The 25,054-nt window shown below is 40.0% G+C and overlaps 1 protein-coding gene across 7 annotated transcripts in view; it reads left to right on the top strand.

The window, feature by feature from the left end:
* Nucleotides 1-24,040, top strand: part of neo1a (neogenin 1a) — a 155,973-nt gene extending 131,933 nt beyond the window's left edge. The window contains exons 13-29 of one of the 7 annotated variants that reach the window (XM_044193438.1): nt 2,061-2,205; nt 4,088-4,198; nt 4,369-4,563; nt 5,731-5,826; nt 9,575-9,807; nt 12,975-13,113; nt 14,436-14,543; nt 15,105-15,299; nt 16,678-16,710; nt 16,956-17,024; nt 17,302-17,440; nt 17,640-17,884; nt 18,469-18,561; nt 18,952-19,122; nt 20,320-20,607; nt 21,034-21,170; nt 21,614-24,040. In XM_044193438.1, coding sequence (XP_044049373.1) covers nt 2,061-2,205; nt 4,088-4,198; nt 4,369-4,563; nt 5,731-5,826; nt 9,575-9,807; nt 12,975-13,113; nt 14,436-14,543; nt 15,105-15,299; nt 16,678-16,710; nt 16,956-17,024; nt 17,302-17,440; nt 17,640-17,884; nt 18,469-18,561; nt 18,952-19,122; nt 20,320-20,607; nt 21,034-21,170; nt 21,614-21,622 — 2,406 coding nt within the window. In that variant the 3' untranslated portion in view covers nt 21,623-24,040. The remainder of the gene's footprint in view (nt 1-2,060; nt 2,206-4,087; nt 4,199-4,368; nt 4,564-5,730; nt 5,827-9,574; nt 9,808-12,974; nt 13,114-14,435; nt 14,544-15,104; nt 15,300-16,677; nt 16,711-16,955; nt 17,025-17,301; nt 17,441-17,639; nt 17,885-18,468; nt 18,562-18,951; nt 19,123-20,319; nt 20,608-21,033; nt 21,171-21,613) is intronic. The other 6 variants (XM_044193419.1, XM_044193474.1, XM_044193466.1 and 3 more) reach the window with 6 other exon arrangements.
* Nucleotides 24,041-25,054: the final 1,014 nt, after the last annotated feature.

The raw sequence follows: 25,054 nt of genomic DNA, 5'->3' as shown, positions 1-25,054 counted from the left end.
TTTTTTTTTTTTTTTGATTTTTCAACCAAATTAACCAGTTAACATAGATGTCTTTTGACCTATAAATTGCCAAATCAATGCTTATTGGGATACTATGTGCAAAGCTACCCTGGTAACAGCCATTTCACCTGGTTGGTTAGCATGTTTTTTAGGTGACAGGATACATAGAATAAGTTCATAATAGATTTAAGTGTTTGAATGTAATATTTCTTTTATCTAGATTGAATTTCTCTTTGGATTAGAGATAACTGGATCAAATTTCTCACAGCCCAGGCGAGAACTCCTGGTGTCTCACACTGTTTTTTAGTTTTAGTGTTAAATGAGATTTATTTCAGTTAAACATACTGTAGTTGTTGCATGGCACTCTTGATTAGATAAGGCAGCTGAGGTGGCTGCAGGCTTCACAACAGGCTCCTGATTAAAACAGGAAACTGGCCTCGGCTGCCTGTCTCTTTAGCCATTTGATCTTCAAACAGAGAGCTGTAGGCCTGTTGAATGTATATTTCCACCCGAGTGATGGATTAAATTTGATAAAAGATGTTTCTTACTCATGACATATGAGACAGCAAGAGCAAACAGAAAGCAACAAAGAGAAGGAGATACAAAAAAACCTCAGGCTGCTTGCATTGACTACAAAAGCAGCAGCCAGGGCTTTTAGCCCTTTGCTGGGCGATGCAGAGCCAGAGTGAGAGAGAACTGTCAAAGCAAACTAGAAAAAAACTGTTAGACAATCCTATCACACACTCCCAGCTTGAGTGAGAACTGGCCACCCATGCTGAGGGATACTCAGCTGAGATTTGTGGAGATAAAACACTCTCATGCTAATGTTAAGAGTAAAATAAAGAGGAGACAAGGATAGAAATTGTAGCAGAATTGTTTTTTGAATGGATAGTGTACATCCAGCTGTCCCTCCCCAATTAAACGCAGACAAACCAATTTAAAACTGTGAAACAAACATCTGGCATCCTTTATTCCTAAACATTATCGAAATTAGTCATCTAATTCTTTTCTTTTTTGTCACTGTGTTTAATTCTGAATATAAACAGTCATTAAGTCAATAATTTGGGTACAAGTATATAGATACAAAGCATTTATGCAATTAGTTGTTTGATACGCCCAGCCAAATGGAACTGGGGGAAAAAAACTATTTAACATGCATTTCATATTCAGTCTCCTCTTTGGGCCTTGTCAAGCAGAACATCACATATTTTACCTGCAAGGCAACCTGAAAATCATGTTTATGTGATCTTATTTAGCACCCTTTTTTTTCCTTTTGGCATCTGCCATCTCACCTTCCCCGGTGATTTTCAAAAGTCAATTAAACAGGTTTTCATGATTAGGGAGAAGAAGGGAGAAAAGGAACACGCATAACAAGTCGGGACCGATAGTGTAATAAGAAAAATGGAATAATTGAACACACTTAACGCAAATTTAATTTGTGCAATTCCCTTGACTCGGCTGGGGAGGAGCGTGTGTGCTCTCTACATGTATTCAGGCTTTTGTGCATCAGTGTGACAGTGGGGAAGCGTTAATTAACTCTTCTCCCACGCTGCGCTACCCCCCACCTATCTCTTTAAACACACACAAAAACTCAGATGCATGAATCCCACAACAGTGCTGCGTGGGCCCACCAGCTAAAGTCCTGCATTCATCTTTCTGCCTCAGTGTCTCTGAAGGGTTACCCTGACGCCCACACGTGCACACCACACTCATCAGGACATCTCCTTCTATTATTCATGTGTTTATTTCTTCCTAATGCGTCAATCTGCACTGCTTCACCCATGCTCAGAGGGGGCTCAGTTTGTTTTTGCTGGGCCCTCCCATTTGCACCACTGTCAGGAGGAGGGGAGGAGCAGGTGAGATTTTGTTTCTGGTGAACAGAACAGTAAACCTGCAGAGTTACGTTAACACAAACTCCTATGCCAAGGTCTGTGGGAAGGTGTGATGCTACCTGCTAAACCATGAGGTCACCTTTACAGCTGCAGGCCCAAAAGCCGACAGTCCCACATGTGCTAAACGTAGGTTTTTGTTTCATCTAACCTCATTTTTCCCCCCCTCAGAGCATCATGCTTCGGTGGCAGCCCCCACCCCTCAACGGCCAGAATGGGGAGATCACCGGCTACAAGATCCGATACCGGAAAGGATCCCGGAGGAGTGAAGCAGCCGAGACCACTGGAGGCACCCAGCTTTACAAGCTCATCGACGGTAATGGGCACTGACTCAGCAGTTAGGTCAACAATAAAACTCTACCTCCAGCAGGGGTAGAGCCCCCCTCAGATGTTCACTTTATTTCATGACTAATTTTGTGACAAAGACTTATTATTACCCACACACTGTCATACTGTACACTTCTGACTATTATTTAGCTTTTTGGTAGACTCAATTCTATCAGTTTTGTTGTCTTACTGTGCAGTTTCTCAGAAAGACTCCCCAACGATTCCCTGCAAGTGGGTGTGTACTGTACTATACTGTATATGTAGGTGGAGAGGAGCTATAGACCCAGTTCCAGATTGTATCTAGATCTAACAGAGATGGACATCAGTTCACACCTGGCATTAAAATATATTTGAGATGCACTCGAACTCCCACTGTGCCCTCAATATGTCTTGGGGTGTGTTCACACTCGTGTTTAGAGCTGTCCACTTGGATCACTGAGGGTGTGTTTTGATGCTAAGTGTGAACAGGGCCCTTGACTCAAAACACAGCTTGTCTACAGCAGTATTATATTTAAGTCCATAGACAGTCTCCAACTCTTCTATGATACATGATCGATCGATTGTTGAACATAATTTTAAAATGGTGGATCCAGAAGAAAACTTTTTTTTTGTTCTTAGGGACTACCAAATCCTAATGTTCTCTTTTGATGCTTTTGATAGATTACTACATTCAAATTTTTATGCTATCATCATTTTATCTCTGCTGGATGTATATTAGATACTGTCAGCTGTGTCTGACATGCTGCAATATTTAAAATCTTGATTGTGAGACTGAAGACGTGGAGTTGTTGTTTGGAGTCAGTCTGGCTGCGAGCTTGTTTATTTAGTCAATTTTATCGAAATACTTTTAGATGGAGTTACATGTCTTACTGTACCCTGGCGTTACCCGCTGCTACCACCAAAATATGCACAATATCACTAGAGAGACACAGCAATGGTGATTAATATTAGATGTTGTCTCAGCAACTTTCAAGTGGCCTGGCCTCCCGCTGTGTGCTGCATCAAAGAGAATATACACTTAAAAGTAGATTTTTTAGAACATTCTGGGGGGTGAAACAGAGGGATGTTTGTTGGTTCAAAAGCGTTTAGAAGGAGATGTTGTAGCCTTGGAGGCACGGATAGTTAGGCAGTGTTCAGAAGCTACCCCCAAGGGTGGCCCAGAATAGTGGGTACAGAGAGAAAAGACTACAGGATTAGCATGTAGCGTGCAAATGGGACAATATGACGATGATGAAAATTTTTACAGCAAATTAATACAGCAACACATCATTTGTCAGCAGGCGTTCCCATCTTTTCTGAATACCAAAGCCGGCACCCAGCGGTGAAACGGCTCTTTCTGAAGGAGACATAGCTTTAAAATATGAACGAATCCAGACTCCAAAAGTTTTTTTTTTTCCTACTCTTTTTAGCCCCTTAGTGTTATACTTGTGCTAGCTGATATCACACACACTTAACACTTCTTAACGGCAAATACATTTTTACACACCAAAACATATTAATCAAAGGTGAAAAATAAATTTCAATCATTTCCATGATATTGAGTGGGAAAGAAATTTAATTCCACGACAGAAACCTTCACTTGATCCTTCCCTGGGCAGGCTTATAGATTTTCTCCTTAAATTGTGCAGAGACGTATCAGGCATCTGTTTTAAGATATTTGTGCTTTCAAAATATTTATTGTGTCTGCAACTCTAAACCCCAATTGACCAGCCAAGTGGAGAGCACCAGTAAATTATAAAACAAAATCAGGTTTTAGAAATGGAGAGAAGTTTTACTGAAAGAGTTTTTATTGCTGCTTGAGATTCATTTCAGCCACAGCTCAGTCTAAATGCCCGGGCTTTGAATCTGACCTGTTTATGTTGCCTGTCCAGCTCTGGAGCGTGGGACAGAGTACGCCTTCCGGGTGTCGGCCATGACTGTGAACGGCACGGGACCGGCCACCGAGTGGACCACAGCAGAGACGTTTGAGAGCGACCTGGATGGTAAAAACACCTGCTTTACTCAATCCATACAGACTGAACCAGAACCAGTCAGTTGGTTTTTAGTTTGTGTGTCTTTTTACTGCTAAGTGATTCATCTTTTTAGCATTTAATAAACTGATTGTCTCACTGGAATTGAAGAATTAAAGGTTTTCCTGCATTTCCCTCACCAGAATCACGTGTACCAGACCAGCCCAGCTCTCTCCACGTCCGGCCACTGGTCAACAGCATTGTGGTGAGCTGGACGCCGCCAGAGAACCAGGACATTGTGGTGCGCGGTTACACCATCGGCTATGGCATCGGCAGTCCCCATGCTCAGACCATCAAAGTGGACTACAAGCAGCGCTACTACACTATCGAGAACCTTGGTAAGAACAAACTGTTCCCTTGTTGTTCATTTTGTTTCCTTCAGTTTGCAGTGCTTCTGTTTTTACTGATATATTGATTTGGTCACTCAGATATTTGTCACCTACATAATTGCATTGAAGAATCTTACATCATTTGTCACTAATACCACTCATCAGATATTGATGAGACCATGGGGACTGAGTCTGAATGAGTCTTTGCCCAAAATGTCAGCATGTAAAACACAAGTGATTGTCCTACTTAAAAATATAAATGTGCTATATCTGACACTGAAACTATTCTTTGAAAAAAAAAAAAATCACAACATTTTAATCACAAATGAGCAAACACAGACACAAACACAAATGAACAATAAGAAGCAATTCATCTGTACCTCATAGTGAGTATTTAGAGAATTAATGAGACATTAAGCCTAATGGGGACACAATAATTAAAGGTCAAAAATGTTTAAATAAAACAAACTTGTTTAGGTGATTTTAATACTTGCTGTCATTAAAGCAAATGAAACATCAACATGAAGTTCTACCTCACTAAAATGTTTTTCATTGAGTGCCAATTTTCTGCACAGGATCAGTCCAACCTTAGAGAAAATGGAACTTTGAGAAACACTAACTTCATAATTTTGGGGGGGTTAGATTAAACCATTTCTTAATAAAACTTAAGAAAGCACTGTTGTGATAGTTCTTATTTCAGTAATAAGCAGTGATGCTTATTACTCTCTTGCTCTGTTGCAAAGCAAGACACAATCACAGATTTTGTTCCATAGCAAAATTCAATTTTGTCCTGCTGTATCCATTACATACGCTGTTGTCGTTGTTTTTTTATTAATTGTACAATTAATCACCATCAATAATATTACAGTAATCAAAGCTTCATCAAAGGGTCTAGAAGTGGATTAAGAGTTAAAACATAATCTTAGGAAATGAAGAGATTTGGGGGAGGAATTGTTGCAAAATATCTATATATGCAGCCTTCATTACAATCACAGTAAGAGGAATGATTGTATTCAAATACTCATTCTGGCTAATATCGCAATTATGAGTCGAGAGTCTCGAGAGTTTTGGCTTGATTAGATGGCTGCATCAATTTGTCTCGCTCTTCCTGTCTCTCTCACTACACTCTGTCTTAACGTCTCTCTTTCACTCTCTCTCTCTGTCCCTCTCTCTCAGACCCCAGCTCCCACTATGTGATCACACTGAAAGCCTTCAATAACGTGGGTGAGGGGATTCCTGTGTATGAGAGCGCCATCACCAGACCACAGTCAGGTACGAACTACACACATCTAAATCTACACATAAATCTGCTCCATGCTTACCAGAAAAAACATTTGGTCTCTTACATTTCGATACACTGCAAAGTAATAGTTTGCATTTATACTGTTAGTCTGTGGTAGAAACTTAAATCCCATTAACAGTGTTCTCTTTAGCTCATAGACTAAAGAAAACACATACAGTATTATGGGATATACTCACACTGTATAGCTATAGTCACTAAGCTAAAAAAAAAAAAAAGACTTCGACTGACATTTATCTTCGCTCTCTCTAACCTGAGATCATTATCAGGCAGAATGTGTCTGGACTCCAAATTACCAAAGAGATAACGGGTCATCAGGGTGTCTCACTGCTTTAATTAACTCTCTTCCTAATGGCCCCCCTGTACACTTACAGTCTCTTTTTAATCAAATGTTCAAAACCCTCAAATGTTGTCTTTAGATTTCAGGGGATAAGATTCCCATAGAATCTTAAGTATTTGTGTTAAAAAAAACAAATATCGACTGAAATAACGTTATATTATTAACGTCAATTGAAAGAAAAAATCCAGTATCAGTCGGACTGTACTGTCGCCTGTGATATAGTTATCTTTGCATTTCTGCGTTCATTACAATGGAACAACTTTGTTGCATCAGCCAAAGAATAAGGACAATCCAGTTTGGCTGCCCGCCAGACAATCCATAATTCTTTAAGCCTCAGATCACAACCATGTTAACAATTAGAAGTAGAACTCAAGTCTCAACGCAGTGTGCTTAACAAATGATCTTAAATTGTGAAACACTGCCAGTTAGACTGCATGTTAGCTGAGTACACACAGTTTATGTGACAGTGTCAGAAGACAACCAGCCCATGCTCCCTGGGGTGTCCCAGAATGTGGGGTGCACCCGCCTCCTCTCCGATCCAGCCTCCCACCTCCCCGCTCAGCCTTGATCACCCCAGTTTGTCTCTGCCGCAGCACTATTGCACCGACGAGCTCAAGAGGGGTGGGATGCTGGATGACATGAGCACGTCAACATGCTTCGAGGGGGGGTGGCAGTCTGAGTGTGCTCACACACCCGCACACTGTCATACTGTACACTTCTGACTATGAAACTCTCTCTTCCTTACATCCTCACACACACACACAAACACAACGCTGCACACAGGCAGACCCCCTGTGGTGGCTTTGGCAACCCTTCGTCAGATCCAAACGTTTCCTCTCAAAGCAGAACCAAAGCCCACCACCATCGTCTGCTGCTGAATCCTCTGGGGCGCGTTCCGTTCCTGCCAGTTTGTTCAAGTCGGGATTAAAAAGACGAGCTGACCTACATAGTACTTTTACTTTTGGAAAAAAAAAACTGAGGAAAAACTTTGTGAACTTAGGCTGAGAGAGTGCTAGGTTGAATATGTTATAATAATATGACGTCTTAACTGAAAAGCAGGAAATGAGGGATTGCATCCCATCTGTAAAAAAATAAAAATGTCACAAGGGCAAGTCAGCCTCTTTCCTGCAGTGTATTCTACTTGTAAACACTGGAGACTGTATTCTTCCAAGCTGGGTAAAGAAATGCAGTTTGCATGCCACTCCAAAAACCTCATTGCCTCTCCACAACCACATGAATGCTTGGATCTTCATCATACACACACACGCACACACTCTCTGACTCAGTCTTGGGAATATAATAAGGGCAGCTCTGCACAAAGAGGTGTCAAATGGAGCGAGGCGGAGAGGAGAGGACCAACAAGTGGTCGAGGAGGAGTGTCATCGCGGGTGAATGACCAAAGCTTTTTTCTTCCATCTCAACTAAACCAAAGAGAGAAGAGAAACTAGTGGGCAGAAGGCCATCTTGAAGCGTTTATCCTTCAGTATGCTGGCCAGAGGCTGTTTTTTTGAGCCCCTCTTTCCCTCTCATATACACACATACATACTAACTGGGCTTTATGGGGTGTAATGGGCAGGCACCTTACACACAAACACACTCAAGTGTTCTTCGTGGAAGCACATATACACACTGCCTCAGTTTCATAAACAGATAATTAAACAACAGGTTGTCGTTACGCAACACACTAAATACCATTTTATCTTATTCAAGTGCTGGACTGCACTTTGTATGTGGCCCTTAAAGGCGAATACCACAAAATTTCAAAATTGAATTTAGTACTTATTTGCTGAATAGATAGATAATAGATATCATGATATATACAGTGATCCAATAGAAATTAGCCAACCATCAGAGATTCTTAGTCTATTTCTACTGAGGTAGCTTTCCCTTTACTATCTCTGCTTGTTGTAGCATTGCAGGTAATGTCAAATCAGCAAACAGGACGGTATTATTATTATTTTTGGAATTTTACATTAATGTGATTAACTATGTTGATTTTTCAGGTATCGTTTTTACTGCATTAGCCAAAAACAGACATTTTCATCTGGTTATTTTAAATATAAACAGTTTCTCAATAAAATGTCCAAAAAATTACTATATCACGATATACAGTATATTGGTATCACAATATATAATGACACATACTGAGATAGAAGATTTGATCTGTATTGACATCTAACAGTGTTTTGCTATGACTAGAATCAAGACGTGAGTACTGATAATAATACTATGTATTCATCAGATGTTATATAGTCACCCTAAAAAGAATATAAAGAATATAAGAATAACATTTAATGGGTATTTAATTAGTTTACAAACATGCGCAGCAATAGAATATTAATGTTAGTAAAGATGTCTTACAGGACTCCATTATGCTACATTGTTAGGTACTAATTAAATCACGCAACACAGAAGCACACAATACATAACATGCTAAGCAATCAAATGGAGTCATTATAAACCAAACCAGATAGGTTAGTAACTAGACAGGATTAAGACTGTAATTCTGTTAGAACATTATTATGTTTGTATTCTCATGATAGGAGTGATGCACGTCAGTCATTATCTAGTACTGATTCAAGGACTGTGGAAAGTGGGCGAGACCAAGCTTTCACCTAAAGCTTTTCACAGAACGCCTCAGAACAGAAGCTGCATTGGTCATCACTTGTCCGTGACCCTCTTTTCTTCTCTGCCTGCAGGCACTGTTACTTAAAGCCTCAATATTCTTTCTACAGTTTTCAAGGACATAATGCACCTTGTCGACGCTACTCTGCAAAGAGGGAAATGTTCCAGTGCATTCAGTGTCCTTCTGCTTATCCACTTTGCATTAAAATGTTGTGAAAAGCTCCACGATGTAAACATTTCTAAACACATTTCAATATTGCCTCTCTGAAAAGAATGGGTCAACACTTTAATGTGCAAGTTTGAAAAGTTGGCTGTAGGATTGTGGGTATCTGCTTACACTCTAGTTTTCCATTTACTGTAATCTTTTCTTATGAATAGAGTATTTCTTCCTCTCTCTCCATAATGCCACAGTAGCTACTGGTAGAACACCACATACTATACAGTAGCTTCTATATAGCAACCAAGTCTGTATATTCGTCCTATTGTAGAGGTCAGTGTCTGTTTTTCTAATAGAATCTTCTCTCTCTTTCTCTTCACCCTTCCCAATCCCATCCTTGTTGCACTTACATTATCTTTTTCTTCCCTCGTCGTTGTCCTTCATTTTAATTCATTAACCTTATTTTCTCCTGTTTATTCCTTCCTGCATCCTGTTTTGACTCCACTGTCTGATCCACCACGCCACGCTTCTCTTTGTTTTAATTTTGGTCATTTTAATTTGTGTGCATGCATGTGGGTGTTTACTGCCTGACGTGCAGATCCCATAGACCCCGATGTTGACCTGTACGAACTCTTCCATGCTCCATACACCCCAGTACCAGACCCCTCTCCCATGATGCCACCCGTGGGTGTTCAAGCCTCTGTGCTGAGTCACGACACCATCAAGGTGACCTGGGCTGACAACTCGCTGCCCAAGAACCAAAAGATCACAGATAACCGCTTCTACACTGTGCGCTGGAAGACCAACATCCCTGCCAACACTAAAGTGAAGGTAAGAGATTCTTGTTCGACACTCACTTCCTGATTATATGTGTTTTATTCAGGAAGTAGATTTCTTAAAATGATTTGATTCAAAAGGCCTTGTTCTGAAATCCTTACTGTTAATTTAATTGAGGATGATTTCTCCAAGAAAAGAAGTTTAATTTTTAAACTCACTCTCCTTTTTTTGTTTTAAAAACTCAGCACTTTTAAGTTCAAGTAATTTATTTACCGCTTGGTGTAATTCAGTTAAGTACAACTCGGATCATTTCACTTTGATCAAACTTTGGTGATATGCCTACATTTAATACAGTACTATTTCTGTGTATTAAAGTGCAGTGGGACTTTGTGCATCACTTCAGGCCAACGCTTCCTAGAGAGATGTATTGATGTGCTGAAAATATAAAGTAATGTCATTCAATAATCTATAATAAAATATTCCCACAGCAGCTCCCAAGCACAGTGGCAGCATAATGCTGATGTTTGTAACTGAGCAATAATCTATTTTCAGCCAACATTCAAAGCACTATAAAGAGAAGCAGTCACTCTGAACTCTGCTTCTTCCTCAAAATTTAGTGCATCAGTCTTCCTCTCAACATTGTTTTTGGTTGATTAAGAAATGGTTCACAGGGTCAAGTCTTAACTTAACCTAATCAAATACTTCAACCAGTTAACAGCTTGAATAAAATTAGCTATGCTCTGCATTCCTGACTGTACAACTCAGCGGCTGCCTCAGCTCATTCGCTATCTGTATCTGTAGAAATATTGGTTTAATTAAACTATAAACACCTCACTATTATGTTAAAGCTTCTTTTACAGAAGTAGGGCTGCAACTAAGGATTATTTTCATTATCTATTAAAATTATAATCCCTAAGATTTCCGTCCTGGTTGATTTGGCGACATCTGTGGCAACGTCCACGGTTCGATTTCAGCCAAGGACCTGTGTTGCGCGTCATTTCCCTCTCTTTCCCCTTGTTTCCTGTATAGCTCTTCACTACCGACTGTCCAATAAAAGCAAGTCAGTCAATAATTGGCCTTTTTCCATCATGCCATGACCAACCACAATATAATTTCAACAGTGCCGCTGGATTACATACATGCATCATTTCCTGTGAATCCCTCGTGCGTAGTTAGGCAATTTGATAACTGCTGAATGTAAATACATTGAATGGCTATTGCAGAAAAAATCACGGCCATAAATAGTATTAAAAATGGAGTTTGATTTCATGAAAAATTTAAGGAATAGAAGTTTAATATTGCTATTATATAAGGTCTTCAAAATGCTTGTTTTGGCCAAAAGTCCAACCAAACTAAAAAGTATTCAACTTACAAAGATATCAAATAAAAAAAGCACAAAATTCTTAGATTTGAGAAGTTGAAATGAGCACATTTTTGCTTTATGAGTTAAATTATGATAAAACTGCTTAGTAGTCGATTCATTTCTGTTGAGTTCATGGTCAGTGAAATGATTCATTGCAGCACTGGAATATTACATTGATTTGCTGGGATCAGTGTCACACAGATGCAAAGCGCATATAGTGTGAAGCCATGCGCATGAGTGTAATGTATTAAACAGAGTTAAAATATTTTCAGTGAGCCGAGCCTGAAACAAGGTGTTTGATATTCAGCTTCTGATTCTTGACCTGCAGCTCAATTATGATGATTACTTATCTCAGAATACTGGATCACAGTAGGTGTGTGTGTGTGTGTGTGTGTGTTCATGGTTGTATGCATGTGTGCAAATCTGTGACCGAGCAGAGCACAGATAAAGGCCTGCGTTTACTGATAAATTATTCAACAAGGACAAGATAAATTGAGAACTAGAAAAAGAGGGTGTAGATCTGACAATGCATTCTCCATACAGCCAACTCAGAAGACACACACACAGCGTCAAGTCTTGCTGCCATGAGTGGATGCTCAAATTGGTTTGATTCTCACACTGTGACATTAATTAAAGACTTCCACGGGCTCATTATGTTTCTGTCCCATTAACCAAATTCAATATATTAACAGGTATACTAAAGAGGTCTTTTCTGGTGTTTGTTATCAGTGGAGTGTGGATTCCTCTACATTTTGTACATCCTGTGTGCATGCAAGTATAGCTGTACTTGAGACCAGTCTAACCATTAGTGATGCCTTCAACTTAATGCTGCTCTTCCTCATGTCCTCTCTTCCCTTACAGCGAGTCTAGCCAGACAAGCTTGTACATTATTGAAGAGACGACTGCTCTCAAACTGGCACCATGTTTCTAAAGGACAGAGTGTTTTCTTTTCCTATCCCACTGCCCTCTGTTTGACAGCCCCCACAGGAGAACTGCACCTTTGTCATAGCACGCAACGTTATAGATAGGGCTGTTAGAGACTGGCGAACCTGACTCGCTGCTACAACCCCCAGCAAGCTTAAGCTGTGCCTTCTTTCTCTCCTGCCAGTTCAGGCCAGCAAAGATCAAGATAAATGGTTACATAACTCATTATTTTTAAATCTTCTAACCAATTTATAGTTTGTACCCCTGGTGTGTTGCATTTTGTGTAACCATTATGGTTTTCATTATTATAATCTGCTGCATTTGGTTTTACAGTTTATTCATAATGGCTGCATTTGTTGTGTGGCACTATATTTCACACCAAACATGATTGAGCATCACACAATGTAAAAGGTTCTGGTTCCACTCAGTGGTCAGTGTGTGTAATATATCCTAAACTCTGCATAACATTCAGGCTAGTGATTGTGTTTAGAGCTGAAATGATTAGTCGATTGAGAGAAAAATAAATGGTAATATTCACTTGTTCCAGCTTCTCACTTATAAGGATTTGCTTTTATTTTTATCTGATAATAAACTCAGTATGTTTAGGTTTTGGAGTGTTAGTCAGAGAAAACAAGATGTTTGAAGATTTGAGCTTTAGGAAAATGCTATGGCTATTTTTCACAATTTCTGCCATTTTATAGACTAAAATATTAATCAAGAAAATATTCAGCAGACTAACTGATGGTAAAAATAATCTTTAGTGTGTTAAAAATGATTACATTTGTTTATTCTCATGACTGACAAAATACTTTCGACTCCCTGAAGACTTCATCAGTGTTCAGTGAATGTAATCTGCCATCAAACAAACTGAATTCTTGTTTGCTGTGTGTGTGTGTGTGTGTGTGTGTGTGTGTGTGTGCCTATCTCTCCCCAGATGGCCAACACCACTAGCCTGAACCACATGGTGACGGGTCTGAAGCCCAACACACTGTACGAGTTCTCCGTCATGGTGACCAAAGGGCGCCGCACCAGCACTTGGAGCATGACTGCACAGGGCACCACCTTTGAGACCAGTAGGAGCACACACACATAAATAATTGCTCAGAAACACACAAAATGTACATAATCACAAAGACATAAACAACAACATGTCCAGTGTAACGAGCCCCTGGCTGGCTGGGAGTAACATTTCACTTTTTGCGGCCCAAATGGAAGGAGAGGACACACCTGGGGAAAGTCAAGCTGTCACTGCACAGTATAATATGATCCAAATAATAAGACAGGTATTTAATTGAGGTGTTAAATTGAGGCAACCTGCAGCAAATATGGTGATTGCGGAATATCAGCACTGTTCTCCTGTCCACTAAGAATAAGTTGAACTAACAAAATACACAATTGGACGAAATCATTGAATAATGATAATAGTAATCATAATAACAATTGATTTGCAGACCCTTGGCCTGGTGTCTCTGCCTGAGGAGCAATAAAGTCACAAACCAAGACCTGACTCTTTTATGTGTTCAGCCTTACAGAACAAAATACATTTGGTTTTGGTTAATTATTCCATTACTGTTAAACTTGGGTGGTCACAACTTCATGTTGCCTTTTGCTTGGCACAATATCTGAGGGATGATAGTAAATGATTACGGTCTCCCCTAAGTCAGCTGGATCAGTGTTAAAATTACTCATAGTGCTGTCACCATAGCAACATATAGTCCTTTAAATACATCGGCTGTTCTGTATTGAAAATATACACTCCCCTGAGTATTTCTGCAGATTCCTGCAGTGCTGTGTGCCTAATACTGAAGATGCTATAAATTTGCAAGCTGGAAAGTCTCAGAGCCCATACTTCATTGTAAGTTGTAATTGCTGAGCCAAAAGTTGCCTGACAATAAATCAGATATTAAAAACAAAAACTAATTTTCTTGAAATTGCTTCTTTATATGCATTATTGGATTGAGATTTATTGCACTTTTTAACAAGAAGTGGAACTTTTTGTTGTTTTTATTATAGAGAGGAGAACAGCCAGTTTTCATTTCTGCCCAGCCAGGGGTTTGTTTCAGAAGTGTGCAAGTGAATGGTATCAACGTGGTCATAAACACGTTCACACACACATGTATAAACAAGTAATAAACTTTAGGTCATCAATTATGAGGGCAGTAGGAGCACTTACAAGATATACACAACACAAAAATCACATACGCACAAAAAATGCTTATATGCTAAGCTACACATACACACCATTTACTCATATCTTGTAGTAAAAGTTACTAGTGAGTGCACCATGTTGTTGAATTTATAATTAATTTATTAATTATACAAAACGTGTGCCATTTTGACCTTTTATCTGAACTCTCAATAACACGACAAATGTCCTGTCTCAACCCCCCCACAGTTCCCAGCTCCTCCCCAAAAGACGTGACCGTGGTGAGCAAAGAGAACAAACCTCGCACCATAATTGTCAACTGGCAGCCTCCCTCTGAGGCCAATGGAAAGATCACTGGTGAGTCTCAAAGTCTCCCTTGTGTGTTACACATTTTGTGGTCAGACAGATAAATCTAGACTCCAGTACAACCTACTATACTGTATATACCTGTATCTAAAAAATCTGGTGTTTCTGGACTGAAAAAAGTCTGATTTCTGATTTGTTTTCTTTAATTTTAACCATTTAGACCTCTTTGTAACAACTCCCACTTAACATTGACTAATGAAATCACCTTTATTTGGAGAATTTGGAGAATCTACACAAAATGATTACATATGTAAAATGTCCAAATAAAACGTATTGTCTATGCACTTTTCAGACTTTTTATGCAGTAGTGGTCAGAGGAGTCTCCATCTGATCACTGCACTCAGGCTGAAATGTTTTTACTAAAAGGAGATTTATTGCAGTGAATTATAGAAATCCAATAAAGAGTGTGATACATGACTCTGATTGTGCAGTTTGACTTGGAAGAATAAAGCCAAGTAGCATAAAAACATTGTAGTTGATCTTATTTTGCACAGCATTAAAGCCACTAAATTAAAACGGATTTATCTCTCTTTCTGACCTTTCCTGTTGTAGGCTATATAATCTACTACAGCACAGATGTAAATGCTGAGGTCCACGACTGGGTTATTGAACCAGTGGTGGGGAACCGCCTGACCCACCAGATCCAGGAGCTGACGCTGGACACCACCTACTACTTCAAGATCCAGGCCCGAAACTCCAAGGGCATGGGCCCCATGTCTGAGGCCGTACATTTCCGCACTCCGAAGAGTAAGTTTGAAAAACAAGAAAAGATGGGAACATGATAAGAACCAGTGGTACAATAAAATTGCATTCACCTGTTTGCCTGTTCAAGTATGATTTCATACGTTATAATCTCACCTTCCACTTCTAGAGTCATATATTTTTCTCAGGAGTTGGTGGAACTCCAAAGAACTAGGAGAGAGAATGAATATTGGATTTACATTCTCAGTCAGGTCGCCACAAACACGACTCCAAATGAATGCTAATTTTGCTCCATGTCTGCTGGATGTGTAAATAGGCAACTGTTTTCTAAAACAACATCATACATGCCACAGCAGCTTCGTTATCGAGCATACAGACCGAAAACAGCACTACATTAAAATAACCCAGGGGGGCTGCATTGGTGGGGTGGGGGGATGTTGTTTAAGTTACCGGTGAGACAATGACATGTAATCCAGGACGTCTAGTTGGAGTAACTGATAAATGCATTTAAAGGTTTATCAGCCGCCAAAACACTACACAACGATTTTAAAGCTGGAAAGATAGCATGGCGGCAACTATTTTATTTTTTAACAAGATGATTGTGAGGTAAACAGTAGAAATACAAGCTTCACGTTACAGTGATGTTGATTTGCGGCAAAAGTTGAGCCTGGTTCAACTTATTTGCCAAACGGCCCTGCGTTGTTTTGACAGAGCACACCCGCTATGTTGCCGGAATGGCTCCATTCAAATGAATGAGAGGACTGCATTTTTTCATGGAAAGCTGAAGTTGGTCTGAACCTGGCCTTAGATGATAATGTGTAAAGGCTGTGGATTTGTTACTTTGTTGTGAAGTTATTCTGCCCTCAAGTGTCCAAAAGAATCAGTTAATGCAGCCAAATTGTCCTGATGAAGATGCTGTGAGAAAGTCTCCTGGGAACTGAGAAGGGGATGTTACCCAAGCCTTCTTGATTGGTTGGGGATGACTGAATTACTGCGAAGTCTGGTCAGAAAATTTGCACTAAATGTAAAAAAGCCATTTTAGGTTGTTTGGTGGTGCTGCATGCACCTTATTTTGTTTTTATTTGAATATTTTGACAAGGCTGCATCATTTTTAAGGAAATCTTTACCCATGGGATGTTTAGTAAAATATTTTACTTAAAATCAATATGTGTTTTATTGTACTATTTTTGGGAAATGTTTCTAATTTTTCATTTAGATGCTTAATGTCAGCTTGGCTGTGTCTGCAGTACTCTGCTGCTGTTTGGTTTTCTCACTATTTCTCATTCTTCTAGTTTTGTCCCTTTCCTTCTCCTCACAATCCTCATCTCTCGCTCTATTTCTGTCTCCCTTGCTGCTCTTTTCAGCTAACCTGTTTTTTGCTTTTTATTGTCTCTCCCTCCCTGCTCTCCTTTGGCCTGTTAAGCTGAGTCCTCTGACAAAATGGCTAATGACCAAGGTAAACTCCCCCTCCACACTTTATTTTTCACTGCTTACTCTGCAACTTGTGTGTCTCTTTTTCTAAAGATTTCCATCTTCTGGGCTGGTGAAAACTTGGGCTGCATGACTGGCAAAATCAGTTTGTGCTTGTAGTATTATGTATCTCATGAAGGTTTGACAGAGGCATAAACGTTGCAGTAGAAGCTGCAATAAAAACATGTGAGGAGAGTTTCAGTAGAACGTATATTTTCCATTTTGATACAGCTTCAAATCTTCCACCGAAGCCGGGACCTCCAGGAAACCATCATCCACAGGACCCTGGGACTGCAGTTGGTAAGATTTTCCTCCCACCCTGTTCAGATATCATGCTATCAGTCAGACACTATAGCAACTAAAATTATGATCTGATTGTGTCCAGAAAGTTGGACTTTAAAAGAGACGTCCCTTTTCTCTGACAGCGCATTTTGAAATCTGCCATTTGAACTGGATTTTTGGGTCCATATTTTTGTTGTAGTTAGATGTGCCATGTTCCCCTGTTAGTGACTCACCGTTGTCTTTAAAGAGGTATTTATAAATGCATCCAGTCTAATCCAGTCTTTCTCCTCTCGAGGTAAATCAGGGGTGGGAGGCAACAGTGAAAATCACATCCTGGTCATTGTCATCATCATCTCAGTGGGAGCCTTCACCATCATCGTGGTGGTGGTAGGGGCCTTCCTGTGCACACGGCGCACCACGTCCCACCAGAAAAAGTAAAAATCTCAGTCACACTTTTACCTTTCTTGTCCTCTTTTTGTTCCTCAACTCTTCACGCTCCTTTTAAAAATATATATATATTTATCTTTTAACTCTGTTCTTACCAACCCTAAAGCTCAGCTCCCTCCTGTGTCCCACCTTCTCTCTATAAATGAGATCAGTCTTTCACCATTATCTCTGTTCTCTCTCCTGCAGAAAGCGGGCTGCCTCGAAGTCCTCAAACGGCTCTCACAAATACAAGGGAAACTCCAAAGACCTGAAGCCACCTGATCTTTGGATTCACCACGAGAGGCTGGAACTCAAACCCATGGACAAGTCGCCAGACCCCAACCCAGTCATGACTGAAACTCCCATCCCCCGCACCTCGCAGGACATCACGCCAGCTGACAGCAGCCTGGACAACAATCCCCACCTGCAGCAGCGGCGCAACTCCTACCGTGGTCAGTCTTGCCCAAGGGGGAAGACTTAAAATTTTATGTTATGGGAAAGAGATCAAAGTGAAATGTCACCCCCGCTACATGAGCTTACATGCATAATAACACTAGGCAAACGTCTTGAGTTTGGCTGGGAGACGTGAAAGTACATTTTAGGAGCTTGACTAAGAAAACACCAAATGTGCTAATACCCTCAGGTTTGCTTCCAGGAGCATGGCTGGCGGAGTCTTGGAGAATTTGGTGGTGTTTTTGTTTCACAAGTCAACACGTGTGTTTGCTGTTGTTTTTTCTGTGATTATCATGCAAAACATTTCATGCTCTTCATACATAATTCCCATTACTTGTCATGATCGCAGTGCTGTAAGCACACGCTGCCAATACTAAAACTTTCTGCAAGTGCAGTAAATCCACTAAATATAATTAGTTCATAACAAAAGAATGCAGTGTGTGACATTTGGAAATGCAATCAAAACCCAGTGATATCAAATTGATTAAGGATCCTGAGGTCTACAGATGGATCATTCACACACAAAAAAAAACAGTAGAGTAGCAGCTCGTTCTGATTAGCTGGTTTCCACCATACCTTTTAGGCCACGAATCAGAGGACAGCATGTCTACACTAGCAGGCCGACGAGGGATGAGGCCTAAAATGATGATGCCTTTTGACGCACAGCCACCTCAGCGTAAGTGTGTGTGTGTATGTGTGTGTGTGTGTGTGTGTGTGTGTTTGTTATAATTTACAGATAGTGAGCAGTCGATTTGGAAAATTATTAACTTATTAATTTTGAAATTAGAGCACAAAGACTTTTTAACAAATTACCAATTTCTAAATATAACTCATGATATTGTTTGTTTAAGTCCATTTCATTCTTCCCACAAAATTTTCATTTTTATTGTTTTATTTTCTGAATTTCTTCCTTTCTAAGAGAATATTTAAGTGTGTTTATTACAGAAAACTGCATGTGTGTATCTCACCAGCAATACTTCCACATCCTTCATCATTACAGCTGGTTAAACATCCCGTCCTGTTTGTGTGTGTGTGTGTGTGTATCCATGTCCATTTCCATTCACAGCTGTGATTAGTGCTCACCCCATCCATTCCCTTGATAACCATCACCACCATTATCACATGGGCAGCCTGGCGTCGCCGACACGCAGCTATCTGTACCACCAGGGCAGCGGGCACCCACGTCTGCATGCCTGCGCCACCCCCCTCTCCCATCTAGACAGGGTGGACTCTACAGGTGAGACACTGCCACCTGCTGGACAGCAGGAGAAGGACAGAGGAGGACAGGGCAGTCAGACCTGCTCATATTCATTCATTGATTTTTCATACATTCACATGCAGCTGCCATCTTGCTATCTTCATATTTTAGTTTTCCAAAGTGTTACTAACCATTCGTCTCTGACCTCCCTCCCTTCTGAAATTGTTTTTTAATGCTCTCTTCTACTCACCTCAACTTTTGCCAGAATAAACTGAACTTTACCACCAGGAATGCAGTCAGACATGCCAATGATTTTAAACTTTTTGCAGTCGAGTTGTTGAGTTACAGTGCATGTTGAGGGCTCAACTGTTGATTGTTCATATAGATTATTGTTTTAATTGTTGCGTAATCATTTTGTAGTTTATAAAGTAAACAGAAAGTAACAATACTACAGTTTCCTGGCTGCAGTTTCATAAATGTTAAGATTTGCTTGATATTTAAATTTTATATAAATAATATACATTTTATATCATCATAATATAATACAATTTTTGGATACTTATTACACAAAGTATCCCATTTTTTATTTATTTTTTATATATATTTGTCAATACTTTTGACATTATTTATTATCACTGACAATAAAAATAACCTCACTGTGCAGATTTGAAAGAATCACGACAAATGGTTGAGAATGGTTGACCCCTGCATAAAAACAAAAACTGTGGTGAAAACTACATTTCACCTTTCTAACAGTATGGCTACTGATCCGTGTTTCCCAGGGAATATTATGGCGAGTCCTAAGTGCCATCAGTGTAAATTGAGGAATGAGTAACAGTGATGATGATTTCTGCTAAGTTAGTTCAATGGACCAGAGAGACAGAATATATATGTGCAATGTAGGGCTGCTACTAATGATTATTTTATTATCGAGTAATCTGCTGATTATTTTTTCAGTCAATTGTTTGGTGTATATATAATGTCCAAAAAAAGCGAAAAATGCCCATCCCAATTTCCTAGAGCCCAAGTGGACGTATTTAAATAGCTTGTTTTGTCCAAAACTCAAATATATTCAATTTACTATCAAAGAATACAAAGAAAACTTGCAAAAATTCACATTTGAGAAGCTGAAACTAAGGAATTTTGGCATTTTTGCTTAAAAAATTACCTAAAGGTCCAGTGAGTAACAAACACTGGCTCTAGATAGGGCTTAACCCCCCTCTGCCCCCTCTACAGAGTCGGTGAGGAATACCCCCAGTTCGGAGCCCCTCCCTCCAGCCACCACCTCCTCCCAGGTCTCCTGCCCCTCAGAAATCATGGCCGACCCTGAGGGCAGCTACCACGGCTCCACCACAACAGAGGAGGAGCCCAGCTACTCCAGCAACCTGCCCCCCCACCGCTCGGCCCACCCGCACGCCCACGCCCACCCACTCAAGAGCTTTGCCGTACCTGCGATCCCAGCCACTAGTCATCCATCATACGAGTCGCCTGCCCTGCCCAGCACTCCCCTGCTGGCTCAGACCGGTGAGCAGAAACACACACACACACACACTCAAATCAAACACACACACACAGTTAAGCTCAGGTCGGATCAGACTACAAGACTGCCAACTGTCATCCGAGCTGTTCAGACTGTGACCGGGCAAAGACGGTCGATTGATGACGCATAATACGATAATCATTCATTAGATACAGATTGTTTGAATTGAAACCAACAAAGAATCAATAGTTCTTGCATCACATTTATATTAAGAATATATTTTCATAATTTTACATGCAAAACATCGAGAATTTTATACTTGCTTCAGTTTATTTGTAATTGTCTATTAATGCAGATATTTTGATGTGAAGTTATTATTAAAAGTATTGTGATTCCAAACTTGACCAATAGTGTTTATCATGTCAGTCAAGTGTTACCGTCACTGACTGTTGTGTGTTTGTGTGTATCAGGGCCTCCTTCTCACCCCCACGTTGTTAAAACAGCCTCGATCGGAACACTAGGACGGACGCGAACACCAATGGTAGTCACTGTGCCCAACGCCCCAGATGTGCCAGAGACCAGCAAGATGCTGGAAGATGTAGACAGCGTGAGTATAGCGCCCCACACTGGCTGCTTATAGCAATGCAGTCTGTTTTTACCAGGCCTGATGGTGGTGAACATTTAATATTTATTCAGTCTTGTCTTTTGAAACTATACCAATCACACATTCCTTCCAAATCCATGTCAGGTTTTTTCTTTGGGCACTGGATTATACAGTTACTTTCAACTGGACATTGGTTTTAACCACATTTTCTGTTTGTTCTTTCTCTCTTTTTATTCTTTCCAACTTCAATCTCACCAATTCATTTCACTTTTAACAACGGATCTTAACCAAAACCCATATAACTGGAATGATTTTATTTTTACCATTTGAATCTTTTCTCCATCTCCTAATCCTTGATTGGCTGTTGACATCGGCTTCTCTTTGGTTCTGGATGTTTTGCTTTCGTCTGCTGCCTCTTTCTGTTTTTGTTGTTTACAACGCTTCAGTCCCATTGACCCATCCCCCAGCTCGCCTCACCCCACCCATACGACTCCCCCTGTCCTCTGTGAAAGATCCCTGACTGACCCTCCTCTCTCTCCTCCTCCTCCCTCCCCCCTCCCTCCCTCCCCCCCCCTCCAGGTGCTTGCCTCCCTCCCCCCTGCCCCTCCCCGCCCCTCGCAGTAACCCTGTTCCTCTCCCTCAGAGCTACGAGCCCGACGAGCTGACCGAGGAGATGGCCCACCTCGAGGGCCTGATGAAGGACCTGAACGCCATCACCACAGCGCCATGAGCATGCACACACACCTTCACACACACAGACACACTTTCTCTGTCATCCCCACGTACATACAGAAAGACACACACTCATAACTCAAACAAACACACCCAATTATTAACCTTGGGAGCCAGAGGCTGGTGGACACAAAATGGCTTCTTGTGCCCAAGAAAACTCTCATGTCCCCCTGCAGAGAAAAAAAACCCTCCAGACTGAAACTTAGGAACTTTTTTTGGCTTACCTTGCTCAGTCTCAGGAAGGAGATTGCCATGAGAGGGAAGAAAAAGTGACACGCTTCATCTTTTTATGAAGAATCATTCTCAGAGACAATGAACTTTTAAAACATTGGTCGCTTTCAACCGGAAGATTGTGAATTTTTTCCTCAGCAAAAATACGTATGGTAGGTTTTTGTTGCATTGTTGAGACAACGGTTGATTCAATGTCACGTCAAAAGGAGAAAGTCCAAAAATATGCTGGTTTTTGATGTTGGTGCTCATGCGGCGCAGTCTACACGCAGTGTTTGTTTGATTAGTGTTTTCTTTGTGCATTTTGTATATCTATTGGGCCGTTTCAGTGAAGTAAACATTGGATATCAGCCCCCCCTTTACAAGCCTACATTATTCATAAACGTGGTCATTTTTGTTGTTTTTAAACCCCTTGTGTCATATATTGTGCCATGACTTTTTATTATTTTCTATGTTATTGTATTATTTTTTTACACACATATCCTTATAAACATGTACATATGTTGTGTTTTTGTTTTTTTTTAACTGCCTCATTCTTTTGATGTTTCCCATATTTCATTATTATTATTTGGGATGAAAGTGGGATTACAAATGAGTCCTGAAGCTCAGTTTTCATATCAAAAGGGGAGAGAAGCCTGATGTGTTTTTACAGTACATTCTTCTCTGGCATTGTGTTGCCCGCTTTGTACATTAAAACGTCTTTTGTTTGTTGTGGGAGCTCCGTTTTAAAAGCCTTACCAACGTGTTTGTATGATGGACAGTTGAGACGACTTTGCTCTCCGAGGATGTCGCTCGGAGTTGTGCTGTCACTCGCTGCCATGGCAGTTTCTATATAGTTTTGTGGGACTTGACAGTATCTCCTCACAGGTCAGGGGTACCTAGGACTCAGGGCGCTGACCCCCACCCCTCCTAAAAAAAAACATTAAAAAAACCTCACATGGCACCCAGTTAATCAATCAATCACTTGCAAGAGACGAGTTATCTTTTATACGAGAAGTTTGGTCGAATGTGTGTGTCGTTTCCAAAAACCAATATTTGGTTTCAGACATCTTTACTGCTGAACCACATGTGCATTTCCCCACAGCGGAGTGTGTTTTCTGTATTTTCCTGCTGTTCTTCATCAAATGCCCTGGTTCTTTTACAAATCTTATAAGATGCAAAGATGTTGGCCTTTTGAATGGGACTCCCAAGTTTTTTTTTACATGGTAGTTTTTGTATGAAGAAAAAAAAATGAAGCTTGTTCTATACACAAATCCGATGTAAAAAAAGAAAAAAACGTTCATCTAAGAAACTAGTTTTTCATTACCCTCTTACCCAAAGAAATTTGTCATTTGCAATCATAGTAATTTGCTCTACTTTTGTGAATACCATGTTTCCATAAATGTACATCATCATGAATGTCAATATAACTGTAAGAGATTTTAATTATGGATACAAACAAGGAACAAGTTTTGGGGAGAAAAAATTATTGAAAACAACGGGGGGAGAAAAAGGACCGGACTCCATTTGGGAAATAATCTATTGAGTTGTAAACAGTTGAACCTGTATTGCACTTTTTCACAATTTTTGAAAAGTACATTTCTTACATATCTTGTGTTTTAAATATCAGAAGCTGTTTGTGTAACGTAGTGTCCTAGGTAAGCAGCAGGCAGCTGGTCTTGTTTTTTATGTTTATTTTTTTGCTTCAGAGATGATATGAATTTGAGCAGCTGAGGAGTTTACGTCGCAGCTCATGATGAGGAATTCTGTTGTTGCTTGTTCATGTACAGAGCTTTCTTTGCTTTCTGTAGAAAAAAAATCTGTGGCTTTTTAAAAAAACTTTGAAAAAATGTTTGGAAAAAAAGATGTTTTTTTATTGGTGCTCCTATACATTGTGTATACAAACTATTATGAATACTAACAAAGTAAATGTTTCTGCTCGTCTTCTTTTCATCAAACATGATCAGGATGCCCGTCAGGTGTTTACATGGCATTTATTGATCACTGAGGTGTCGGGTTGTTATCAGTAATACACAATCCAAAATATGCAGTGTATACTGTACAGTTACCTACAATATAGTAAGTCCTATGAGTACTGGGAAAGTCAAGTAGAGCTGAAATGATTAATCGAACAGTCAATCAGCAGAAAACTAATCAACAATTTTGATAATAGATCAATCATTACAGCAATTTTTAAGGAAAAATGCCAAAAAACTGTGCTGGTTCCAGCTCCTAACATGTCAATATTTGCTGGTTTTCTCAGTCATCTATGACATTAAACTGAATGTCTTTAGGTGTTCGTTGGACAAAGCAAACTGTTTGTTTCACTATTTCCTGATGTTTTATAGATTAATTCATTGATTCTTTAGGTTTGGTATATAGCACTCAATTGCCCTGAATGTGAAACAAAATTACAGCTGTCATTTTAGAGCTCTTCAGCCTCACATAGTTAAAGAATTAAAGCCTCTTTTGTACATGATCTTATTCAATTAATGAGCCAGTATTTGTACAGTCACAAATTCCTAAAAGCTCATTTCATAATTGTAGTTTACAGTGTCATTCCAGTCATCTCACTGCTTCTTTTTTATGTCTTTTCTCTTTTAGACGACTCTCACATTGATTGACTAACCTCTTCATAGGTTTATTTCTACTGTAACATGAAGTTGAAGTTTTGTCAACCAGTAATTGTTTGATCAGATTTCTAGCTTTGGTATTCATATCATAGTCACGGGAGACTGGATAAAAACCTGGCTTTCTGCCCAAGCGGCTGATGGAACGGACTCACTCAGCATTTGGCTGCTAGTTGGCGTTAATTTGAAGTTCTGTTGATGTAGCTGAAAAGTGTGCCATGATTCCTGGAAATTCTGTAAAGATCAGCCATTTCGACATGTCAGTACACATTGAGACAGTTTGGACAAAATGTTATCTTTGACTATGCAGGTGCATTT

The sequence above is a fragment of the Siniperca chuatsi genome, linkage group LG1, assembly GCF_020085105.1.
Source record: "Siniperca chuatsi isolate FFG_IHB_CAS linkage group LG1, ASM2008510v1, whole genome shotgun sequence".
NCBI lineage: Eukaryota > Metazoa > Chordata > Actinopteri > Centrarchiformes > Sinipercidae > Siniperca > Siniperca chuatsi.
Note: the sequence above shows the minus strand (reverse complement) of the source record. Positions and strands in the feature narration are given on the sequence as shown.